Source organism: Rattus norvegicus, chromosome 15 (assembly GCF_036323735.1).
Source record: "Rattus norvegicus strain BN/NHsdMcwi chromosome 15, GRCr8, whole genome shotgun sequence".
Lineage (NCBI taxonomy): Eukaryota > Metazoa > Chordata > Mammalia > Rodentia > Muridae > Rattus > Rattus norvegicus.
In genome coordinates this window covers 2,693,679-2,717,346 of record NC_086033.1, presented here as the reverse complement: position 1 = coordinate 2,717,346, position 23,668 = coordinate 2,693,679, and the positions used below count along the sequence as shown (strand labels likewise).

Here is a 23,668-nt window from a genome sequence, read left to right as displayed (position 1 = left end):
ATGAGTAGTTTGTACAGAATAGTGTGTATTCGTTGTTTCAGTGTGAGAACACTGTGAACGTGAAACGCGTCTGGCATCTCATTTTTTTCTGAATGCTGCTTGGGCTTTACATGGTTCAGACCTCTCCAGGCTTTGGCATGGGGTGGGTGCTGTGTGATCTTCATTCAGACTGCTAATCAGTGGGGCATTCGCAGTGCGTCAGGTTGGAACCCACTATGGACAAACTCTATTCAGGTAACCAGTAAGCATCAGCTGGCGGTGGCTTCCTGAAGACAGGAACGTTTGCAGGGTTCAGTGCCCAGCCACAAGCACAGTGCTTGTCACATAAGGCAATAAAGATCCAGTAAGGGAACGAGTGAGTGTCTGACTCTGCTCTTTCTACCGCTGGTAGCACCTCCCAGTACACCCAGCCAGCTCTGACAGAACCAGCTCTTGGTCTGAGATTTCTTCATAGCCTTCTGTCTTGTCACATGGATACCTTCCTTCTGCAGACATGGCTTTGGTCAGGCTTTAGCCAGGGTCGCCTCGGTGACCCAGCCAGGAGGGTGCAGGATCTTGTCCTTGCTGTGGGGTGTCAGACACAGGGTTCGTGACTCAGCTCTGCAGTGCTGGGCATGAGGGGTTTCATGAGGCTTCGCTGGGAAGCGCTGCCACCTCTTTCACTGGCCCAGTTCTGGTGTTTGTGATGCAGAACAAGATCACACCAGCTCTGTTCTTAGTGATTGGAATTCGTGCTCTCCTGATTTTGGTTCCAAGGAAACTGTTACCCTTAAAATCTAATAAAAGCAGCGATGGGCTTAATGTTTTGTTTTGTTTAAGTAAAACACAATCTACTATAAAGGTTTGCCTTACCTCTTGAGGATAATTTTAATAATGCCGGTGACTTGGTCAGAATGTGGTCAGAAGGTGGTTGTGTTTTAAAAGTACATAAAAGTAGTTGAGTGGATTAGATAACTTTATTATTTATGTAACTCTTTGTCCATATTGAAACAAATGCACATCACAGTCGTACTGTAGAGGAATCAGGAATAATGCTGATAACACCGTGAGGAAGTGTAAAGCCGTGTACCGGGGACCTAGGTAGGTTGAGAGGGGGTGTCCTGGAATAGGGGTGGGCCAGGTGGCTGAAGCACCTGGTGCCAAGCTTGAGGACCTGGGCTCAGATCTCTAGCATCCCCACAAAAGCTCAGTGCAGTGGTGCACACCTGAAACCTCAGTGCTGGGGGAAGGGAGGGGCCAGGAGAGACGGGGAGACACCTGGAGAGCTCAGGCTGGTCAGCCAGATTCTCTACACACACACACACACACACACACACACACACACACACACACACACACACACACACACACACGAAAACGTTCTTATCATTCTGAGAAGTAAAGAAGTAAAAGTTATTAGGAATATATAACCCAGGAGTTACCTTAAAAGCTCACTGGCAGTAAGTTAATAAAGATAATTATAACTGATTGAAACTTGTCAGATGTTTAAATTCAGAAGTTTATGGTGATACTGAAAACTGAACAGTGAAAAGAACCATTTCAGTGTCTTAAAGCTGGTAATTGGAACATCTATCCTGTCTCCCTGTATGAGCTGAACCACTAAGTGACCACATGATGCCTGAGGAAAGTCTGATCTCCCAGAGTTACTGTGTCCATGGATGATCTCCCAGAGTTACTGGATCCATGGATGATCTCCCAGAGTCACTGTGTCCATGGATGATCTCCCAGAGTTACTGTGTCCATGGATGATCTCCCAGAGTTACTGTGTCCATGGATGATCTCCCAGTGTTACTGTGTCCATGGATGATCTCCCAGTGTTACTGTGTCCATGGATGATCTCCCAGAGTTACTGGATCCATGGATGATCTCCCAGAGTCACTGTGTCCATGGATGATCTCCCAGAGTTACTGTGTCCATGGATGATCTCCCAGAGTCACTGTGTCCATGGATGATCTCCCAGTGTTACTGTGTCCATGGATGATCTCCCAGAGTTACTGGATCCATGGATGATCTCCCAGAGTCACTGTGTCCATGGATGATCTCCCAGAGTTACTGTGTCCATGGATGATCTCCCAGAGTCACTGTGTCCATGGATGATCTCCCAGTGTTACTGTGTCCATGGATGATCTCCCAGAGTTACTGGATCCATGGATGATCTCCCAGAGTCACTGTGTCCATGGATGATCTCCCAGAGTCACTGTGTCCATGGATGATCTCCCAGAGTCACTGTGTCCATGGATGATCTCCCAGAGTCACTGGGTCCCTGCACTGGACATCAGTAACAAAGAGGAGCAGACAGACAGGATCAAGCTTCTGCTTTCTTGCAGTGGAAATGACATAGAAGAATACGCTGGACAATAATACAAGCATGCCACCAGGGGAGCCCCAAGATAGGCAAGCCACTAGGGGAGCCCCAAGATTAGGCAAGCCACTAGGGGAGCCCCAAGATTAGGCATGCCACTAGGGGAGATTACTCACAGATTGCCCAAGATTACCAACAGATAGAAAAGAATATGGGGTAGAGGGAGAACCTGAATATTTTGGTGATAAAGGAATTATTTTATTTTTATTATTATTATTATTATTGACTGGAAAGGTGTGTCAGTCGGTGGTTAATGGCACTGGCTACTCTTTCAGAGGACACAGGTTCAATTCCCAGCATCCACATGATAGCTTACAACCATTTGTAACTCCCGTTCCAAAGGATCCAGGGCCCTCTTTAGCCTCTTTTAGCACCAGGCACACATAACACACCGATATATGCAAGGGACCGTTCATAAAATAAATACATCTAAGCCAGGTGGTGGCGGCACACACCTTTAATCCCAGTACTTGGGAGGCAGAGGCAGGCAGATCTCTGAATTTGGGGCCCACCTGGTCTGCAGATCAAGTTTCAGGACAGCCAGAACTACACAGAGAAACGCTGTCTCAAGAAAAACAAAAACTAAACCTACAAGTAGTAAGAATAATAAAAACCTATCAGGGATTGCTAGAGAAGGGCAGATAATGGTTACTTATGAGAGAGAGGGGAGGGGCTGTTGTGCTAAATGACAGTCGCAAGGGCACTTGCCCTTTGGTAATCCACTAAGCTGTACATGGTTGTCTGCGCTTGCTGGAGGCAGGTTTTGTTTGAAGCCATTGTTCAATGGGAGGTCACAGACTACCCTATGGCCTTTGTTTTATGGCTGTAACTCTTAAAACTGGACAGCCTTTCCTATTTATTGGCGGTAGTGTTTTATTATTCCTATTTATTATCAGTAGTGTTGTGAAGAGAGGGTTTTTCACCTCTCTCTACTGCTCTACATAAGTACATAGTGCCTGGTGTGGCACCAGCTTCCCATCAGCCTTTGCAAAGCTGTCTGTATTGCTCCAAACATTACCTACACTCAGATCCTCAAGTGTTGAATCTCATAGAGAATGGCCTTCCTTTAACTTCTGTTTCCACTCTTAAACACGATTGAAGACTGAAGGGTGGCGAAATAGAAGATTCAGATAAGAAATACTTCTCTGGGGGCTTGAGAGGTGGTTCAGCAGTTAAAAGTACTGGTCCCTCTCTCACAGGACCCGGGTTCACTTCTCAGAACCCACATGCATCTCACGACGCTCTGTGACTCCAGTTTCAGGGGATCCAGTTCCCTATTTGGGCCTCCATAGACACCAGGCACTCACAAGGTACACAGACATAGCATGTGGGCAAAATATTCATACCCATAAAAATATATAATAGCCTTACATTTTTTAAATAATAAGAAAGAGGTGTTTTTACCATGACGTAGAAGGCCAGAGAGATGAAGCTGAGACACTCTCTTTATCACGCTCCAGAAAGAACAAATATCGCCCTGGCGGACACTGCAAGTGTGAGGGGTGCCCTTTCCCCCTTTAGAATGCAGGGTCTATGCACTTACGAAATATGGACATTTAGAAAAGAGCGCTTACAGAAGAGAAGATGGGGAAGAAAGGGTTAGCTTGCCAGCATGAAGCTGTACTAGCTGAGATCAGTGAAGGCATCCAGAGTATACCTGTGGCTCACTCTCTCTCTCTCTCTCTCTCTCTCTCACACACACACACACACACACACACACACACACACACACACACACACACACACACACTGTGCAGGATCTTTCCCCATGAACTAAAGAGGTTAATCGTGTTAAGTACCGTAGTAGAAGGTGCGTCAGAGGACTCTATGCCAGCCTGCCTTCCACCCTGCAGCCTTTCCTTTGCCTCCAGTTAAAAGCTTACAGAGCAGAGAAGAGATAAAATGAATGGTGCTTGTGAATTTGTTTTAAACACCATTTAGAATACAAACAGTTTAGAAAACTCTTCCCTGAAGAGAAGTCACCAGGTTTCATCAGTGCTGGGAGCTTTTCAGAGAATTTTCCTTGAAATACCTTCCTGTGGAGTCTTCATAAATTAACCTTCTTTGACCTCATCACTCACAATTAAATAGCTGCTAAAGGGTTAAAAGCAAGGAAAAGGTGACTGTGTCTCTCAGTCTGCACTGCTGTGCAAATTGCCCGGGGAGTTTGCTTCTATTCTGCAGCAGGGTAATTATAAGAGACAGATAATTTACAGCTCCGTGTACCTGTCTGTAATCACACACGTCCACCTTGGTGTACATACCCTCCTGAGAGTGTGCCGTCCTTTGCTTTGTAAATGATTACCACGTGGTCTCTTACAGCGTAGCACTGAACTGAGTTCTCAGTAATGAACTTCAGCTGTTACCATGTATGTGTGAGTTCCTGTTATTTACGTGATTCGTGGCTCTTAGATTTAACAGTTGGCCTGGTAATGAACAAATTAAACTCCCTGAGATTTGTCTCTAGCTAATATGGAAAGCAGAGTCTTGGGCATCCTCTGAACACAGTAGAAACTCAACCACTGAAACCTAGCCTGCACGTTCCAGAACTTTGAGAGTTGGGTTTTAGTAATAGCAGTGTCAACACAATACAGAGATTCACGGGAATGATAATTGTGATATTATAGCTAATGCTGTGTTCATATTAATATTGTGTTACTGATGCCTCAACTCTGTCTGCACCCACTGTTAGAGTCGGTCTGAACAGCAGGCAGAATTGTGCCCCGTGCAAGGAATTCAGAAATGTAGCCTGCAGGCTCAGAAAGAAAGCACGGGCATCTCCTAGTAATAAGCGGGGCACAGGGCACAGGGCACGGCAGCCTGCCCCATAGCAAGATTCTGTCTTTAAAACATAGTTCCAAGACGTGTGTGGCAGTGCTTGCCCTTAGTTCTGACTCCTGGGAGGTGGAGGCAGGAGGGCTGGGAGCCGGGAGCCAGCCTGGTCTACAAAGTAAGTTCCCGGCCAGCTCGGGCTACAAGTGATACTTTTACTCAAAATAATAATAATAATAATAATAATAATAATAATAATAATAACAACAACAACAACAACAATAACAACAACACTTGTTATTGCTTCAGTAATATATGTAGCTAAAAACCCTTCTAGTACGACACAGTATATACATTCTTGTTTCTCTCACAGAAACATCTAACACAGCCACACAGTCATACTTTAAATGTTTTAAGTCCCTCTATGACCATTGACTGGCCAAGCCAGCCAACCACGTCCCACCCGACCCTGGTCCCACCCCCAGCACACTCTGTCCTAGTGGCAGTTGGCTGAGCCACTACCCTCCCACACTATTTATTGTCGGGGCACTGTACCTCAGACTTGTTCAAAAGCCCTCAGCATGTGCATGAGGGAGGGGTGGAAGCATTTGTCTCTGGGGACACTGAAGATGCTTCTGAGGCTTCCGTCCTAAACGGCCTGTCAGCAGATCAGAGGAAGCGCTGCGCTTTGATTCTAGAAAGTTGTCTCAAAGACTGACAACTCCGCCTGAGATATACTTTGTTTGAAACAAAGGGAAAATGGAACGAGATTTGTTCTTCCTTTTCCAGAACCCATGCTGTACACAGTCTGTGTTTGCCAGGTAGAAGCTAGATCTCTAGACCTGAGTGCTGGTGTGTGTGTGTGTGTGTGTGTGTGTGTGTGTGTGTGTGTGTGTGTGTGTACACCCATGAGAGACAGACAGACAGACAATATTTGGAGAGTTGTAAGAGAAAGGACTGGGAAGGAGAGGGAGAAAAGGAAATCAATTTACACTTCTAACTCCAACCGCCCTGTCTTCTAGAACCTGAGTTGTGTCTTTGTATTATTGGGTATTGAGCCTAGCCTCACACATGCCAGGTAAGCACTTTCCCACTGAGCTACACCCCCAGCCCACCACATCCCTTTTAACTGTTGGTGTCAGTGAGTTGCCTGGGCTGGCCTCAGACGATTAATCCTCCCATAACTTTCTGAATAGCTGGGATATACAGACTGTGCCACCAGGGTGGCCTCTGAGTCTCATTCAGAAGCAGCGACAGCATCCACAGTAATTAAACATCACACACAGACACACACACACACACACGCACGCACATGCACACACGCACGCACGCACGCACGCACGCACGCACGCGCGAGCACAGCTTTGTCGGGCTAGCTGGGATCTGTGTTTATTGGACTCTACTAGCTTCACTGCCCAGTGGTGGCACTTACAGTTCTCACATGCAGTTCGGTCGGGGCATCTCAGCACCACAGCGTTTTCAGGCGTGTTGCACTGCAGGTGCACACAGCCATTTGATGAAAGTGCGAGCTTCACACCAAGTGTGTATGAGTTTAGTGAGAATTGAAAGTCATGTAGCTTTTCAGTAGGAAGTTCTCATCAGGATTTTGTACGTGTACGTGAGATTTTTATTCAGGTTTCAACTTGGATAGCAATTTAGGGTACTTGTTTTGGCTGATATATATTATTCTTTAGAATACTTTTTTCAAAGTCTTTAGTGTGAAGAAAGTTTTTTTAAAAGAAGAAATTGGTTTTAAATACCAGTTTATTTCTTACCTTTTCTCTTTCATAAACCTTTGCTCTTTCTAGACTATCCTAGAATTTAAAACAGTGCTGTTGCGTTTACTGTGTGGGCTGCCTCCGTGCACCTGTGGAGATGAGAGGACAACTAGTGAAAGTGGGTTTTCCTACCGCGTGGTGCTCGGGGACTGCACTTACCTGCTGAGCGTCTGCCAGAATTTAAAAGCAGCCTTTTCCCATTTCCATCTCATCAAAAGTGGGAGCTCCTCTCCCACCTCCCAGTAAAGTCGCTTCTGCGCACAAATCAGAGCTTGCCTGGTATTTGGAAACAGTAGTTGACCTTGTGAACAATTTGGTTCCTTCCAAATATGTTTATGTAAACATTTTAAAAATGGTTTAATTTTTAACATTCAAAATGATTTTAGTTTGGTCATAATGTGCTTTTGGTAGAGGATTCATCTCTCATTCTACATCTTTTCCTATATGTATCCCAGTTCCTTACTTCCCTAACAAGGAAATTATTAATTGAATTCATTTCACATTGGTCATCTTCTCAAGAAAATAATCTAGCACTCAAAAGGCAGAGGCAGGCAAAGCTATGTAAGTTCCAGGCCAGCAGGGCTATTACACGGAGAAACAGTCTTGAAAAATCAAGACAAAACAATTCCTCTGATACCCTGAAGCAGAATATAGCTTGCAGTGACACGTACCTGACTCTAGCATGCAGTGACACATACCTGACTCTAGCATGCAGTGACACATACCTGACTCTAGCTTGCAGTGACACATACCCGACTCTAGCTTGCAGTGACACACACCCGACTCTAGCTTGCAGTGACACACACCTGACTCTAGCTTGCAGTGACACATACCTGACTCTAGCTTGCAGTGACACATACCCGACTCTAGCTTGCAGTGACACACACCCGACTCTAGCTTGCAGTGACACACACCTGACTCTAGCTTGCAGTGACACATACCTGACTCTAGCTTGCAGTGACACATACCTGACTCTAGCATGCAGTGACACGTACCTGACTCTAGCATGCAGTGACACACACCTGACTCTAGCATGCAGTGACACGTACCTTATTCTAGCATGCAGTGACACACACCTGACTCTAGCATGCAGTGACACATACCTGACTCTAGCTTGCAATGACACATACCTGACTCTAGCATGCAGTGACACACACCTGACTCTAGCTTGCAGTGACACACACCTTACTCTAGCATGCAGTGACACGTACCTTACTCTAGCATGCAGTGACACACACCTTACTCTAGCTTGCAGTGACACATACCTGACTCTAGCATGCAGTGACACACACCTTACTCTAGCTTGCAGTGACACGTACCTTACTCTAGCATGCAGTGACACACACCTGACTCTAGCATGCAGTGACACATACCTGACTCTAGCATGCAGTGACACGTACCTGACTCTAGCTTGCAGTGACACATACCTGACTCTAGCTTGCAGTGACACGTACCTGACTCTAGCATGCAGTGACACGTACCTTACTCTAGCATGCAGTGACACACACCTTACTCTAGCTTGCAGTGACACATACCTGACTCTAGCATGCAGTGACACATACCTGACTCTAGCTTGCAGTGACACATACCTGACTCTAGCTTGCAGTGACACACACCTGACTCTAGCTTGCAGTGACACATACCTGACTCTAGCATGCAGTGACACATACCTGACTCTAGCTTGCAGTGACACACACCTGACTCTAGCATGCAGTGACACATACCTGACTCTAGCATGCAGTGACACATACCTGACTCTAGCTTGCAGTGACACGTACCTGACTCTAGCATGCAGTGACACACACCTGACTCTAGCATGCAATGACACACACCTGACTCTAGCATGCAGTGACACATACCTGACTCTAGCTTGCAGTGACACATACCTGACTCTAGCTTGCAGTGACACATACCTGACTCTAGCTTGCAGTGACACGTACCTGACTCTAGCTTGCAGTGACACACACCTGACTCTAGCTTGCAGTGACACACACCTGACTCTAGCTTGCAGTGACACACACCTGACTCTAGCATGCAGTGACACATACCTGACTCTAGCTTGCAGTGACACACACCTGACTCTAGCTTGCAGTGACACGTACCTTACTCTAGCTTGCAGTGACACGTACCTTACTCTAGCATGCAGTGACACGTACCTTACTCTAGCATGCAGTGACACACACCTTACTCTAGCTTGCAGTGACACATACCTGACTCTAGCATGCAGTGACACATACCTGACTCTAGCTTGCAGTGACACACACCTGACTCTAGCTTGCAGTGACACATACCTGACTCTAGCATGCAGTGACACACACCTTACTCTAGCATGCAGTGACACATACCTGACTCTAGCATGCAGTGACACACACCTGACTCTAGCATGCAGTGACACATACCTGACTCTAGCTTGCAGTGACACACACCTGACTCTAGCTTGCAGTGACACATACCTGACTCTAGCTTGCAGTGACACGTACCTTACTCTAGCATGCAGTGACACACACCTTACTCTAGCTTGCAGTGACACGTACCTTACTCTAGCTTGCAGTGACACGTACCTTACTCTAGCATGCAGTGACACACACCTGACTCTAGCATGCAGTGACACATACCTGACTCTAGCTTGCAGTGACACGTACCTTACTCTAGCATGCAGTGACACGTACCTTACTCTAGCATGCAGTGACACACACCTTACTCTAGCTTGCAGTGACACATACCTGACTCTAGCATGCAGTGACACATACCTGACTCTAGCTTGCAGTGACACACACCTGACTCTAGCTTGCAGTGACACATACCTGACTCTAGCATGCAGTGACACATACCTGACTCTAGCTTGCAGTGACACATACCTGACTCTAGCTTGCAGTGACACGTACCTTACTCTAGCATGCAGTGACACATACCTGACTCTAGCTTGCAGTGACACGTACCTTACTCTAGCATGCAGTGACACGTACCTGACTCTAGCATGCAGTGACACATACCTGACTCTAGCATGCAGTGACACATACCTGACTCTAGCTTGCAGTGACACGTACCTTACTCTAGCATGCAGTGACACGTACCTGACTCTAGCATGCAGTGACACATACCTTACTCTAGCTTGCAGTGACACACACCTGACTCTAGCCAACTGTGCTGATTGACTTTAGCCATCAACTTGACATAGCTAAAGCCATCCAGGGAAGTCCCCTCGGAAGGATTACCCAGATCCGATTGGCCTGTGGCTGTATCTGAGAGATTGTCTTAATTAATGATCCATGTGGGAAGACCCAGCCCTTTCTTACAGGATTTGTAAGAGAGCTAGATTAGCAGCCCGGCATGGTGGCACATACCTTTAATCCCAGCACTGGAGAGATAGGCAGAGGATCTCTGAGTTCAAAGGCAGCCTGGCTTACATAGTGAGCCAGGACAGTCAGGACCACATTGAGAGACTGCATAGATAGAGAGGACCAGCCAGCACCAGCCAGCAAGCAGATAGGACAGCCAGGACCACACTGAGAGACTGCATAGACAGAGAGAACCAGCCAGCACCAGCCAGCAAGCAGCACCTCAGCAGTGATTCAGCCTCAGGCCCTGCCCTGGCTCACCTCAGCTGAACCTCTTCTAGACTGCAAGCCGAATAAGCCCCTCCCCCAAGTGGCTTTTGGTCAGAGTGGTTTCTTCCCAGTCACAAAAGAGGACACTGGGACACACTCGGTCCCCAGTTCTGTCTGACTGGGAGATCCTCTGTGAAGTGCATCCCACACCCTCTCTGCTAACACTTTACCTTCTGCTCACGGCTCTCACTAGACAACATGCCCACCTTTGGCCTGGCATCGCTGATGTACCCCTTCAAAATTATGGTTTAAAGACTTTTGCTTAATACTCAATCTGAAGCCCAACTGTCCTGGGGAAAGCAAGAGTTGAGATTTAATAAGACAGACATGAAGGTTTGTTAGAAGTCTGGATATGATTCTAACATGCAGCTATGGAAGAAAACCGTAGACCAAAGGACAGGAAAGGGAGCTGGGGTGACCTCCCACTAAAGCAGGTGGTCAGCTATAAAGACACCAGTGACCCTCACCTCAGTGTGGTTCTGCCTCGGGGATTTGTCTCTGGCCCTCAGACTGCTTCCTTGCAGCATATCATGGATATGCAGCACCCTCTGTGACATAGTGGGAGGAGGGTAGTCCCTTTTCCTGCCATCTGCCCTAACTGTGAGTGTATATTTAAACACCACATCTCCCCTTGGCAACTGATGCAGATTGAATACTACCTCCCATAGCATCCACAGTCACCAGGGAACCATCAAGACTTTTTGACAAATGCCAACATGGTCTGTAGGCTTGGACACGTGTACTACATGTCACCAGGGAATCCTGTCTCCAGTATAGGCCTCCCTTGGGGAAGAACATGAAGACCATTCCTCTCGGGAGTAGTTGCTGGGCAGTGGTGGACACTCAGTAAAGAGAACTAGTAGCTTTGTTACACATCACTGAGGAAGAGCATAGCAGTGAGTGGTCTTCCAGGAAGTTAGTGCGTCTTCAAGATGTCTACGACTGAGAAGTGACTCAGCCAACAGACCTTTCCCAAAGACATGCTGTCTCCACTCCCTCTGTTCTGGTTCAGGCCATTTTCCCAGGACACACTTGGGTCTTCTAGAATATGCAAGTCTTTGTTATATTTGTCTGGGGAGCTTGTGGTTCTGTGAAGCCTCAGGCAGTCACTGTGTTTGTAGTTTGATGGGCTAGTTGTTTCTTCAGGGTAGTCATTGAAGTTAAATACTTGACAGCCAAAAGGAATTTGGGAACAAATTATGTTTGCTGGGAATTTTCAGTAGTTAATTTCTTGACTATTCCTTAGGCCAAAGGGAACAGGGCTTTTTCTTTAATTAAATTTATATCTGGGTGGCAGAAGACTTCTGAGACAGTAGGATGGTTTGAGGTATCTCAAGGAAATGTAGGGGCAGAAAGGTTCATCCCAGTATGTCTCCAAAGAGCAACTTGACTTCTTTATTTCCCCTACGTTAGGGGTTTTTAGTCATCTAAATGATGGGCCCTAGACTGCATCCCTTCGTTATGGTGAACAACCCTTAATGGCTACTCTTTAAGTCGGACATTAGTCTGTGTGTTCTTTATTAACCCACGTGATGCTTCCAGTAACCTGGAGATATGAGTGTGATTGTTAACCGCGTAGTCTGAATGAGGATTCAGACTTACACAGAGATGAAATAAATGCCTTGGGTCACAGAGCCGTTGTGACCTGAATGGTGGGTCCTGAATTCTGCCACACAGCTTGTAGCTTCACAGCCTGTGCTCCTGGCCTCTCGTGAGCTATCACAGTAGATTCTGTAGATGGCGGTTCTGAAGTCTTATGGTCTCAAAGTTCATATTATTCATATAATACAGAGAGTCTCACAATACAGTCCAGGCAGTCCATGGTGTCATAAGTATTCCAAAGTAACACTGGTTTTCCTCTTTAACTCTTCTTCATTCGTGACTACAGAGTAGAGTTTTCCAAAAATGTCACGACCTGTGGTAAACACAGCAGATGAGGGACCAATGCAGACACTGACTGGGGTGTAAAGTGTTTATAGTTTTAAATGCAGGGAAGGCTTTTTATGACCTAAAATTACAATAACATAATAAGGTTTATTGCTGTCTTAAAATTAATAAATGTCACTTCTCCGTAAAATCAACAGACAGTCTATAAACAAAAGCTCCTTGGAGTCTTAAATAAGTGTTTAAAATACAAAGTTCTGAAGCCAAGCTGTCGTAGAGCCCCCACCAGTATGTCTCAGCAGGTACAGTGGTGGAGGCCTGGTTACAGATGCATGCCCTCGCCCCACTCTACCTTCTAGGTTGGACTTCCTGTTGTAGCCTGAGTTCTTTGGTTTATAGTGACTCCCAGGCATAGAACAGAGCAATCAGCCACTCCTCGACTCTAACTAACCCCCACAGCCTGATAGTCCATTCTGTTCTGTTCTCTCCCAGCAAGGAACTGATGGGCCCTTACTTATCTCATTGTGCATTCCGTGTCTCTCCCACTTCACAAGCCTGTTTACCTAGCATAGCAGCTCCGGAGCTGGCCCTCAAGGCCATTGACCTTGAGTCACCTTTAGGGTCTTGTCAGAGCACAGGTTGCTGCTGTTCTAGTCATTGGTGGGTGTTTAGTCCAGTTGTTACAAAATTACGCTGGACCCAAAGAATTATGGTGAAGAGTGTCTTAAACTTCGAGTTTCAAGTCCAGTCTGTTTCAAAATGTCTCCTTTGAGAGGCATTCTCTGTCTCTTGGAAAGGTCATTTGGAACAGGGTTCACTTAAAGAAACCACCTTCAGGATCAGCACTGAATTTAAACAAATGCCAGCCCCGCAGATCCACCCTGGTAATGAAACTGCTAAGTGCACTGCTAGCCCAGGAAACGAGTAGCAGTCAGCGTGGCCCGGTGAACTGCCACCTGCAAGGAGCTACGTGGCTAACGGCATCGGCTTCCTCCTCTCCGAGTTGCCGTAGGCCATGTAGGCCGTGGCCTTATGTATGTCAATCCCCGTGCCTGCAAAGCCCAGGCTATCTTCTGACGTGGCCCTTCCGTTGGAGTCTGTCGGTGTTGGTGAAAGGCTTATAACCCTTGAAGATTACCTTCCCCTAAAAGCCCTGAAGACTGAGTTCACATAATCCAGACAGGTGGGAGTTGGACTGAGTAGCAAGCTGACATTTCTGTTTGTGTCTGAGGAAGTTCAGAGGCTTTGGAATCACAGTGGCAGATGGAAATGTGCAGGGCTGAGGGACAGACCACACTTCTGAAGAGAGAGACCCTGACCCCTCACGCCCTTGCCAAGAACATTATTTCACTCTTACCCACTAGATCTTCCTGCACAGAGAGCACTTGTTCAAAAAGAGGGAATTTCCAGATAAATGAGGGTTAGGGGCCAAATTGATTTTGATTTATTCATGACTGCAAAAACCAACGTTGACCTCATCTAAATAGTTAGCTCCATAGAGTGGGTCTGCCCTGCTTTCCTAGAGGCAGTTAACCATTTCTGCCTCTGGTCAGGGCCAGGTTACGGAGTTGACACTTGAGGCCATCCTCAATAGAGGTGAGGTGCCCTGTGTGCTGGGCTTGCAAGTGCTTGTGTCCATAGACAGCACAGTGTTTAGTTTCCCTGCGAGAGGATCACCTCTGAGTTAAGCTCGTAAGACTTTCCCTGGCCCTCAGACCTCACCTTTCCCGTTACACAGTCCCAGTGAAGCAAAGGAGGAGCGTGGACCACTCGGTTTCCATTATGAGGGTCTCACTCATGACTGGGTGCTGTCTCTCACACCTTGGTGCACAGGCAAGTTCAAGGGAATATTCCCACCAGTAATTCATTGTCCCGAAGCTCCTGGGACTTGCCTCCACACGTCACTTTTCCATCTGACGCAGGGTCCCCCGGGGTAGTTGAAGTTTTCTGATGGACGGTGTCCTGCGTTGAGGCGAGGGGCAAGCACGCCGAGGGGATCTATTCACCAGGGGTGTATTGTACTTGTTTCAGATGCCTCAGGACAATACACCGGCTCCAAGATAAGTGCTTTTTATTTCCCTGCATCTTAGATCAATTATTTGGAATCTTTTTGGTAAGTTAAACTTAAGAGCTTAAACCATCACATCTCTGTAATTAATAAGTCAATTGTTCTTACCAAAAATCACTGTGTGCTCTATATTAATCACTATGTAACTGTGTTTTGAAGAGCTGAGAGGAAGTAGGAAGGAACAGAAGGTGGGAAGACACCCCTCACTTAACCCCAGTGTTGTGAAGGGCAGCGTAGGCCACTGCCAGCAGCTCAGCTCTTTCCAGGCAACTACCTGCTTGTCTTCTGTCATCAGTGCACAATTGTGTGTGATTTCACACAACTAGTAAGAAGTGAGTTCATTCAGTCATTTCTGTCGTTTCTGTTGGTGGATTCTGTGTAACATCAGAGCATCCTCCATCGTGAGGAGATTCCAAATAGCCCTTGGCAGAAGTGCCATGTTCTTCCCATTGGCTGTAACTCCTTTGAGGGTCTCTGGATCCCTAGAGGAGGAGACATGCTACAGGCACTGCCAGGTACCTCGGGGTGGCTTTGGGTGGTGTTCTGCGCGTCTGCCTGTCATCCCTGAAATGTGTGCAGTAAGCTGTAATTGAACACTGGGTTTCCGGTCATCCTCAGCACCATGAAAAAGAGCCCCTGCCTCCCCTCGGCCTTTGAGTCACAACAGGAGGGTGTCATGCTGGGAAAGACAAGTAGCTTAACGTCCATGACACATAGAGTTTGTTACCTTCCCCCTGTGGGGCAATAGTCATGGGCTACAGTCAGAAGTCCAAGGAATTGTCAGGAGTCGGCCTTTTGACACGCAGGAGTGGCAGGTACTGAGAGGTTTGTGCTCCACTGCTCCCCGGGGGCTCAGTTTGCTGGCTAACCTGAGTGACCTCATGTTTTTTAGACTGGGGTACAAGAACAGGAACAGCTATGTAAAATGGAGGGGCAGGGTGGGAATGCGTCCCTCTTAGTTCAGAGTGTGGGAAGGTAGAGGCAGAAGGAAAAACAGGCCTCCTGGGTAAGGTAGTCCTGTACAGTAGCGAGCATAGGTGGGAGGGGGAACTGCGTCACCAGCCTTCTGTTTGTACAGAAACCTTCCTCATGAGCCAAATTTTACCTTCAGCAGTGGGATTCATATGAACCAGTGAGGGCTTGGGGACTTCCGTAGTCACTGCAGGGAACTTTTAACTGTGGGGTCTCGTGGACAAGGGGACCAGTTCCCACCCATGGTTCTGTGCCTGCGCCTCATCCTCCCTCCCTGCAGAAGTTCAGAGCTGAGCCCCCAGCTGACTAAATTTCCCAGGATGTGCCAGTTTTCTGTTCTGAGGTTTGGGCTTCCTTTGCTACTCTGGCAACAAAGCACTCCCTATGTTGACAGGGCACGATATGGGCTGGCTTCAGCACAGCCGCTATCTGTGTTAGCATTCCTGACATCGTTAGTGGAAACCTCAGTATGGCCAAGCAGCGCGCGCCGACAGTGGTTTGGCTGGAAGAGTCTGGTGCTTGTTTGCATTCAATCAGATACTTAAACACGAGATGAGTTAAACCAATCTTAGGCAAAGCCTGATGTTTATTTTATTTCTATCCTGTGTGATGACTGTGTGATGACATTCAAATTAAAGCTATCAAGACGCAGAGTATGTTGAGGTAGAGTATCGTGTTCTAGATTTCTGCATTATTTGCAAGTTGGTTTTGAGAAACAGGAAAAAATGGATTAGAAGCATTGATTTCGCTTTGTAATAACAACAAAAACTAAAACAGGAAATTCTTGCAAGTGCAGCCATTTTGGAAATGTAGATAAAGAGAGGAAATGCTGAGGATCTGGGTGGTTTGGCAGTTGCTGCCACCTACTGTATGTGGCTGATGCTTGTTTAAATTTAGGAGTTCACGGAGGTGAGGCTGTTGAAATAATTAGAGCAAAGAAGACATCACTACTTGACAGACAACATTTCTTCTCTACTCCATTAGTGGCTCTTAATTACCCAGACAGCCGCCAGCTCTCGCTCATTTCCTCTAAGAGGCTCAAAGTCTTCTCTCCGAGTGTCCTCGCCAGAGAGCCAGCCGCACAGTGCGAGCCTCTTGCTCGGGGCTCAGTGTGCACGTGGAAGAGTGTGCTTTCTTTGGCCATGTGATCTATTTGTAACTGTGGGAGCAACGATCTCAGGCTGGTCTAAAAGTTAGTGTTTATGGAAAGGGCAGAAATAGACCTAGCAATGTAGATTTGCGTTTGCCACCACAGGCTCGAAAGCCAGTGCTGTACTAGTCCTGAAGCAGCTTCAGATTAGCCAGCCGGTTAAATGGAACCTCGGTACAGACTGTCAGCTAAAGCCCCTTGATTAAGTAAGCCCCAGCCGTCAGAGGGTCATCGGGGCCTCTTGTGGAAAACAACCTGCCCATTAACGTCAGGGTGGTCCCTCGCCAGGATCCAAGAGTTCCCGACATCAAGCATCTGAAAGAGTCTCAGGCTTGCAGGGGATTTGTGTGTTGAGAACCCCAGAGGTGCTCTCTCTAGTCTTAGCTTTCGGTCTCCATGACATACACCACCACCTATGTCTGCTGCCTCCAGCTGTGTGAATTGGCTTACAGTGTCACCACAAAAGGTTGACAAACAGATTTGACGAGGTGGTGACATGCTTGACAGGACACAGTTCACCTGTGTGGTGCTCTCACCTTGCCACGATGACATTGTTCCTCGTGGCTCCTGGACCTCCCTCTGAACCAACCAAGCTGAGTGGAGTTTTGCTTTTCCTGCCATAGGCTATTTGCTTTCTCGAAGAGAAGGCCAAGCGGGGTCTCCTGAAAAGCCGCTGTCTGACCTAGGCCGGCTGTCCTACCTGGCCTACTGGAAAAGCGTCATCTTGGAGTACCTCTACCGCCACCACGAGAGGCACATCAGCATCAAAGCCATCAGCAGAGCCACAGGCATGTGCCCACATGACATTGCCACCACTCTGCAGTACCTGCACATGATCGACAGGAGAGACGGCAGGTGAGTCTGAAGCCCCCACGGGAGCGGCCTCCCCACAGCAGCCTCAGGCCGTTCATCTGCTTTTGCTGCACTTTCCGTTTTTACAACCTGGCTCAAAAAAGTCAGGGTTGCCAGGGACTTTTTTTAAGACCGGCTCTTATAGCCCAGGCAGCCTTCAAATTCATAGTGATCCTCCTGCCTCAGTGCTGGGATTACAGGTATGCACCAGCATGTCCATCCACTCGTAAGTTGGTTTGGTTTGGTTTTTTTAGACAGGGCCTCACTCTATAGCCCTGGCTGCCCTCAAGCTCGGTTTGTAGATCAGCCTGGCCTCGAACTCTGCCTGTGCCTCCCCGAGTGCTGTGGTTAAAGGTGCGTGCAGCCTCACCCATGGCTCTCCGCTCTGGACCTCACTTTGTCTCGCTTCCCTGTATTACAGGTTTGTCATCATTAGAAGGGAAAAGTTGATATTGGGCCACATGGAAAAGCTGAAGAACTGTTCCCGACCCAATGAAGTTGACCCGGAGAGTCTCCGATGGACCCCAATTTTAATTTCTAATGCCGTAGTTTCTGAAGAAGAGCGGGAGGCTGAAAAGGAGGTGATGCCCAGCCCCGTCACCCTGAGCTGTGGCTTCAGTCTTGTAGCTCGCTTAAGAAATGATAAAGCACTAATTTATCCTAACTGAATAAGACATGATAACTTTATTGAGTTGAGTATGAAAAATGAGACATTTATCATTGATCACAAAGCGGCATTCTCACCACTGACAGTATGTAATCAGATCAGACTTGGTGCCGGGCTGCAGTGCCGCCATGTCAATCGATTCCTTGTGTTTATAAACTTGCTTGGAGTGCTCCATGCCAGCCAGCGTGTAATGTAGTGATAAAGGACTCGAATCAATTCACTGCATCGTTAATACCACTAAATGTCCCATGAAACCCAGCCATCTTAGGTTGTTGTCCTGATGCCCAGGGTCCTGAGAGGGTGCAGCTTACTGTCCTGATCAGAATTCACTTAGAGACCCTTTCCATTGATCCCGGAGGCTCCTACTGTGTAACTGACCTCACCGATCACCATTTTGCCCCCCACCCAGGCTGAACGACTGATGGAACAAGCCAGCTGCTGGGAGAAGGAGGAGCAAGAGAACCTGTCATCTAGAGTTACCAGCAGGCAGTCATCTGCAAAAGTACAATCAAAAAACAAGTACCTGCACTCTCCCGAGAGGCGGCCAGTGGCCGGGGAGCGAGGACAGCTGTTAGGGCTGTCCAAAGAGAGCAGTGAGGAGGAGGAGGAGGAGGAAGACGATGAGGATGAGGAGGAAGAGGAGGAGGAAGAAGAGAGCATTCCGACATCTCCCCCACGGTTGACTAAGCCACAGTCGGTCTCCATCAAGAGAAAGGTGTGTGCAGAGTTGAGCTGTTTGCAGTCTGTCTGGCTTCCGTATTACTGATAGAGTTTACGTCTCCATGATCCAGTGTCATGAGCATTCATTTTACAGTTGTGGTCGTGTTTACCGTAGTTAGCAGCATGCTAAACACCTTGTCTGGTGGTCACTGCCACCTGCTGGTCTGCAGGACAATCGTAAATTCACTCGTGATAAGCAGAGGTAAGCACCTCAGAGGCTGGGAGATCAGACTTGACAAGGTCACATGAGTCACTAGAAGGCCAGACACACCTCAGAGCTCCAAGCCCCGTGTTCCTGCATTAATGTCCCTTATTCTCACACGGGGTTCTTAGGTGTTCCAGGCCCTTGGTTTTGCTGCTGGTGTTCTGCTTGTGTGACCAGCTACACAGAAGTGAAACTCTTCACATCCTCATTACCAAGTGGTCTCTCCAGATGACACCAGTTCATGCGCAGTAGGGTAGAAAGTGCAGCGTTGGGGTCTTTTTTTTTTGGGGGGGGGGTAATTGTTCTCCCATGTCTGCAGTTTCTATCTGTGGCATACAGCAGGGCCAGATATTGTTAATACAGCCTTGACAGGGAGGGAGAACATGGTAAAAACGACAGCTCTTCCCCGGGGCTGTCCTGAGAAGTGTTTTTCAGGTGGTTTGCTGGTCTTAACTCCCAACTAGGTTCATTCTTCTGACCTCCCAATTGGAGGTAGCAGAGGGAGCACCCCAGGGAGTGCCCCGGTGTCTACTGAGCGTGTTACACTGAGCGTGTTCTTACACAGAGGGAGCAGACAGCCTTGCGTTGTGGGTAGAACAAGAAGAATATGATCTATAAACATGAAAGGCCGGAGTCACTCAGTCATGGTGTGGGCCACAGCTCTCCTTGCCTATCCAACCTAAAGGAAGCTCTACATATTGACTGCCCTTGTGTTTGGGAGGAAGGTCTAGTGGCTTAGGGAGGGCAAGCAGACAAAGGAAGCTGATAACAAGTTTTAAATTACTAATATGGTTAAATTCAGAGTTATTAACAGGCTTACATGTGTTTTTTAAGAACATTGAAAGCATTAAAAATGCAAGGTACAGGAATTCTTTGGTACTGTTTATTTGAAGGTGGTGCCCCACCCCCTCTCCGTGCTGATGGGAGGCAAGTGCTCTGGCAGTGAGCCACGCCTTGCCCCTAGAGGCTGGCATGTAAACACACTGAACCCTCACAGAGCAGTGTCCCGACAATTTCATGGTTCATTGACACATTGAATCTACCTGTTCCTTTATTTAAATTTTGTATATTAGATGCCTTTTCCCTGGGAAAGTGGCTTATTGTTACAACGACAGGAAATCACTTGTGCCATCATTTTATTCAGAGACTGCGTCACTTTTTAAGGTCTCTTCGATATCAAAATAGTCTGTAAAGTTATTAACTGCCCACATCCCAGCAGCCACTGCTCTCTAACTCTGCGGTTTCTAACCAGTAGAGTAATTGTCTGTTTAAGCACCCTTTGGTTCTCCTTAAACCCCACCATGTTTCTCAGAGTGCCTGTCATGCAGTGGGCATCCCCAGAGCAGTTACAAAGTAATAAATGACTGACCTAACAGCTGATTGCTGCAATATTTATAAAAACACATTATAAAAAGCCTTTCCAGGGATGTCTGTGATTCTGAAACTGGTGAGTGCCACTTAGAAAATACATGCTAGAGAGCAACACTCAGCCTTTAAAACCTGCAGCCCAGTGGCTAGGATGTTCTCTCAAAGCATCTGCTTGAGTAAACAAGTGTTTTATCTGGAAAACACTTGCCTGTGTTCTTAGCGCCCAAGAGGCATGTCCAACATCAAATGGAAGGTTAGGTACAAAGGCATTGCAGAAGTCCTGACATGCGAGAGTCTGGGGCGCACGTTCAGTGCACAGTTGCTACATTTCATCTCAACGGTTTAATTTCTCAGGAACACTTATTATTATGTTTGGAATTAATTTCAGAGGCCTTTTGTAGTAAAGAAGAAAAGGGGTCGTAAACGCAGGAGGATCAACAGCAGTGTGACAACCGAGACCATCTCCGAGACTACAGAAGTGCTAAATGAACCCTTCGACAACTCAGATGAAGAGCGGCCCATGCCAAGGCTGGAGCCTACCTGTGAGATCCAAGTGGAGGAGGCGGGCAGGAAGCCAGTTCTGAGAAAAGCCTTCCAGCATCAGCCAGGGAAGAAGAGGCAGACAGAGGAAGGGGACGGAAAAGACAATCATTTCTTCAAGAACGCTGCCCTTTGTAGAAGTAAGTGGGGGGCTTAAATAAGCTTTAACCACAGGGTGTGCCAGCCCACCTGAAACCCATGCTTTCTTCTTCCCAGTGGCTTGCCCCTTTTTCCTTGGAATGGTATACTTTGTTTCTAAATCAATCAGAAGAATCCTCTAGGTGGGTTCATCCTACTCTGTAGAAATTGTCTCACCCTCAAAGCTTTGAAGACTAGTAAGAAACACGGTGCATGTTCCTCGATATGCTATGTGATTGACCTAGTTAGCATTTCTGAACATCAGGGTATGTATACATACATATATATACATATATACATACATGCACACATATGTACATACATACATATACATACATACATACATACACACACATATACATACATACATACACACACACATATACATACATACATACTGCCAGTGTGCAGTGAGTGTGCATTTCTGTTTTCCTTGAAAACAACTTCTCAGTACATCGGGTGTGATGAAATCCCACAGATAGACTTTCTTTTGAAGTTGACAGGGACCCCTCCTCTACAAAGATAGCAGGTCCGAGTGATTTGTCTTGGACGATCTGTTACTCTGTTAGCACAGTAGTCCAGGATGGATGGTGAGGATCTGTAGGACAGCCTCTCCTATCTGGAAGGCTGAGATGTCTGTCCAGACCGTGTGGTGGCCAGCCTAGGGAGCAGCAGGCAGGCGGCAGCCTAGGGAGCAGCAGGCAGGCGGCAGCCTAGGGAGCAGCAGGCAGGCAGCCTAGGGAGCAGCTCGCCTCCTCTCTGGGAGCTCAGGAGTTGACATCTGCGGCTCTTCTTCTTCAGATCATAAGCCAGCACCTCCTTGACTCTTTAGTGGTAGCTGCTGTTTGCTTTTCAGGTTTAAGTTCCGTCCTCTCCCTCTGTAAAGACAGGCTTGCACTGTGTAGCCCTAGCTGGCCTGGAACACACTATATAGACACACTGGCCTCAAACTGGAACTGAAGGTTTACACACCATACCTGACCCATTCTCTCCCTCTCCTTCTCCTTCTCTCTCTTCCTGGCCCCCCTCCTCTCTCTCTCCTTCCCCCCGCCCTCCAGTTTTACTAGGAACTCGACCAGTTTCAGCTAGCCCCGTGCCTAGTGGCTCCTAAGACCTGTCAGTCTTCTCTGCCTCCTCAATACCAAGAGGTTCCAGGCACAAGGCCTCCCTCCTGGCCTTATGTGGGTGTGAGGAATCTGCACCCGAGGCCTCCGGATTGTGTGGCAAGCATCACAGTGAACCATCCCTGTCTCTTGTGTGCCTGTGAGGCAGGGAGAGCTCATGCTCCAGGTGTGGGAATTGGGCCTTTTCTCCACCCGGAGCCATTGACTCGGGAGCTGCAGACGAGCTGTTGCCGCCTCTCGCCTCAGCTTTGTCCTCTTGACTTTCCGTGGTCACATCTACCATATTTCGTTCAGGATTCCCTCCTTTCTAAAGGAGATTATCAGAAAGCTCATCTCCTCTAGGGTATTCCTATAGAAACTGTATGGTCAGTGGCTCATTGAATACAAGCCTGAGTGCAGGTCCTTGTACTGAGCCTGACAGCCTGATTTTGATCCCAAAAACTTACATGGTAGCAGGAGGAAACCAATTCCTTCAAGTTTGTCCTCAAACATGCTCATATATATGTATAAATTTAAGATTTGGAGTCTAACTAGGGTGGTGGTGGTGGCGGCATATGCTTTTAATCTCAACACTCAGGCAGGAGGCAGAGGCAGAGGCAGACAGATCTGAGTTCAAGGCCAGCCTGATCTACAGTGCTAGTTCTAGGACAGCCAACCATGCACAAAGGATCTTGTCACCAAAAGGATGGGGGGAGGGGGCCTGGAGACATTGGCATAGCTGACTCCTGCCACTGTGAATGGAAAGGAGGGTTTGAGTGTCCTTGGAGAGTCCTTGTGCAGAGTCCTCCTCAGCCTCTGTAAGGTGCTTGTTCTCAGCCAGTCGGTGGTGGGATGCCCGACACTCACTTCATCTGTAAATGGTCTTACCGCACTCCATTCTGACACCTACTTTGTGACTTTGTTTTTATTATTCTTTAAAATAAAGTTTGCTTGTAGACAGAAGCTGAGTAGATCAGGCTTCTGTAGATGGAAAAATAGTGTTTTAATAAGAAAGGTCTCAGAGCCTAGGCGTTGTATGTCTGCATGCTTACTCGTGAGTATGTGTTTGTTTGCTGCATCTGAATAGACACACCTGCTTCTGTGTACTTGCAGGTACAGAACAAAAGGCTTTGGAATTGCAAGAAAATGTCCAGTTGCATCTGCTGTCTGATTGTCATTCTAAATCAGACTTTATATTTGAACAACAAACTGATCCCTAATATACTGTGAAGAGAATCGCTGATTTAAAACAACAAAAGCCTGTGTTTTAAATATTCAGTAATATTATGGTTATCGTAGTTTAGCTTGTGTCATTGATAAATTGTGATGCTAAAGATGATGTTGATGCTGCTGCTGATGGTGGTGGTGATGGTGGTGATGATGGTGGTGGTGGTGGTGGTGGTGGTGATAATGATGGTGATGATGATGGTGATGATGATGGTGGTGGTGGTGATGATGATGGTGGTGGTGGTGATGGTGGT

General features: G+C 47.3%; 1 protein-coding gene across 13 annotated transcripts in view; it reads left to right on the top strand.

Annotated features, from left to right (window-relative positions):
- Positions 1-23,668, top strand: part of Kat6b (lysine acetyltransferase 6B) — a 172,909-nt gene that overhangs the window by 144,097 nt on the left and 5,144 nt on the right. For all 13 annotated transcript variants that reach the window (XM_039093710.2, XM_039093712.2, XM_039093707.2 and 10 more), the window contains 4 exons: positions 17,218-17,449; positions 17,868-18,027; positions 18,523-18,828; positions 20,795-21,086. In XM_039093710.2, the coding sequence (XP_038949638.1) occupies positions 17,218-17,449; positions 17,868-18,027; positions 18,523-18,828; positions 20,795-21,086 (990 nt within the window). The remainder of the gene's footprint in view (positions 1-17,217; positions 17,450-17,867; positions 18,028-18,522; positions 18,829-20,794; positions 21,087-23,668) is intronic.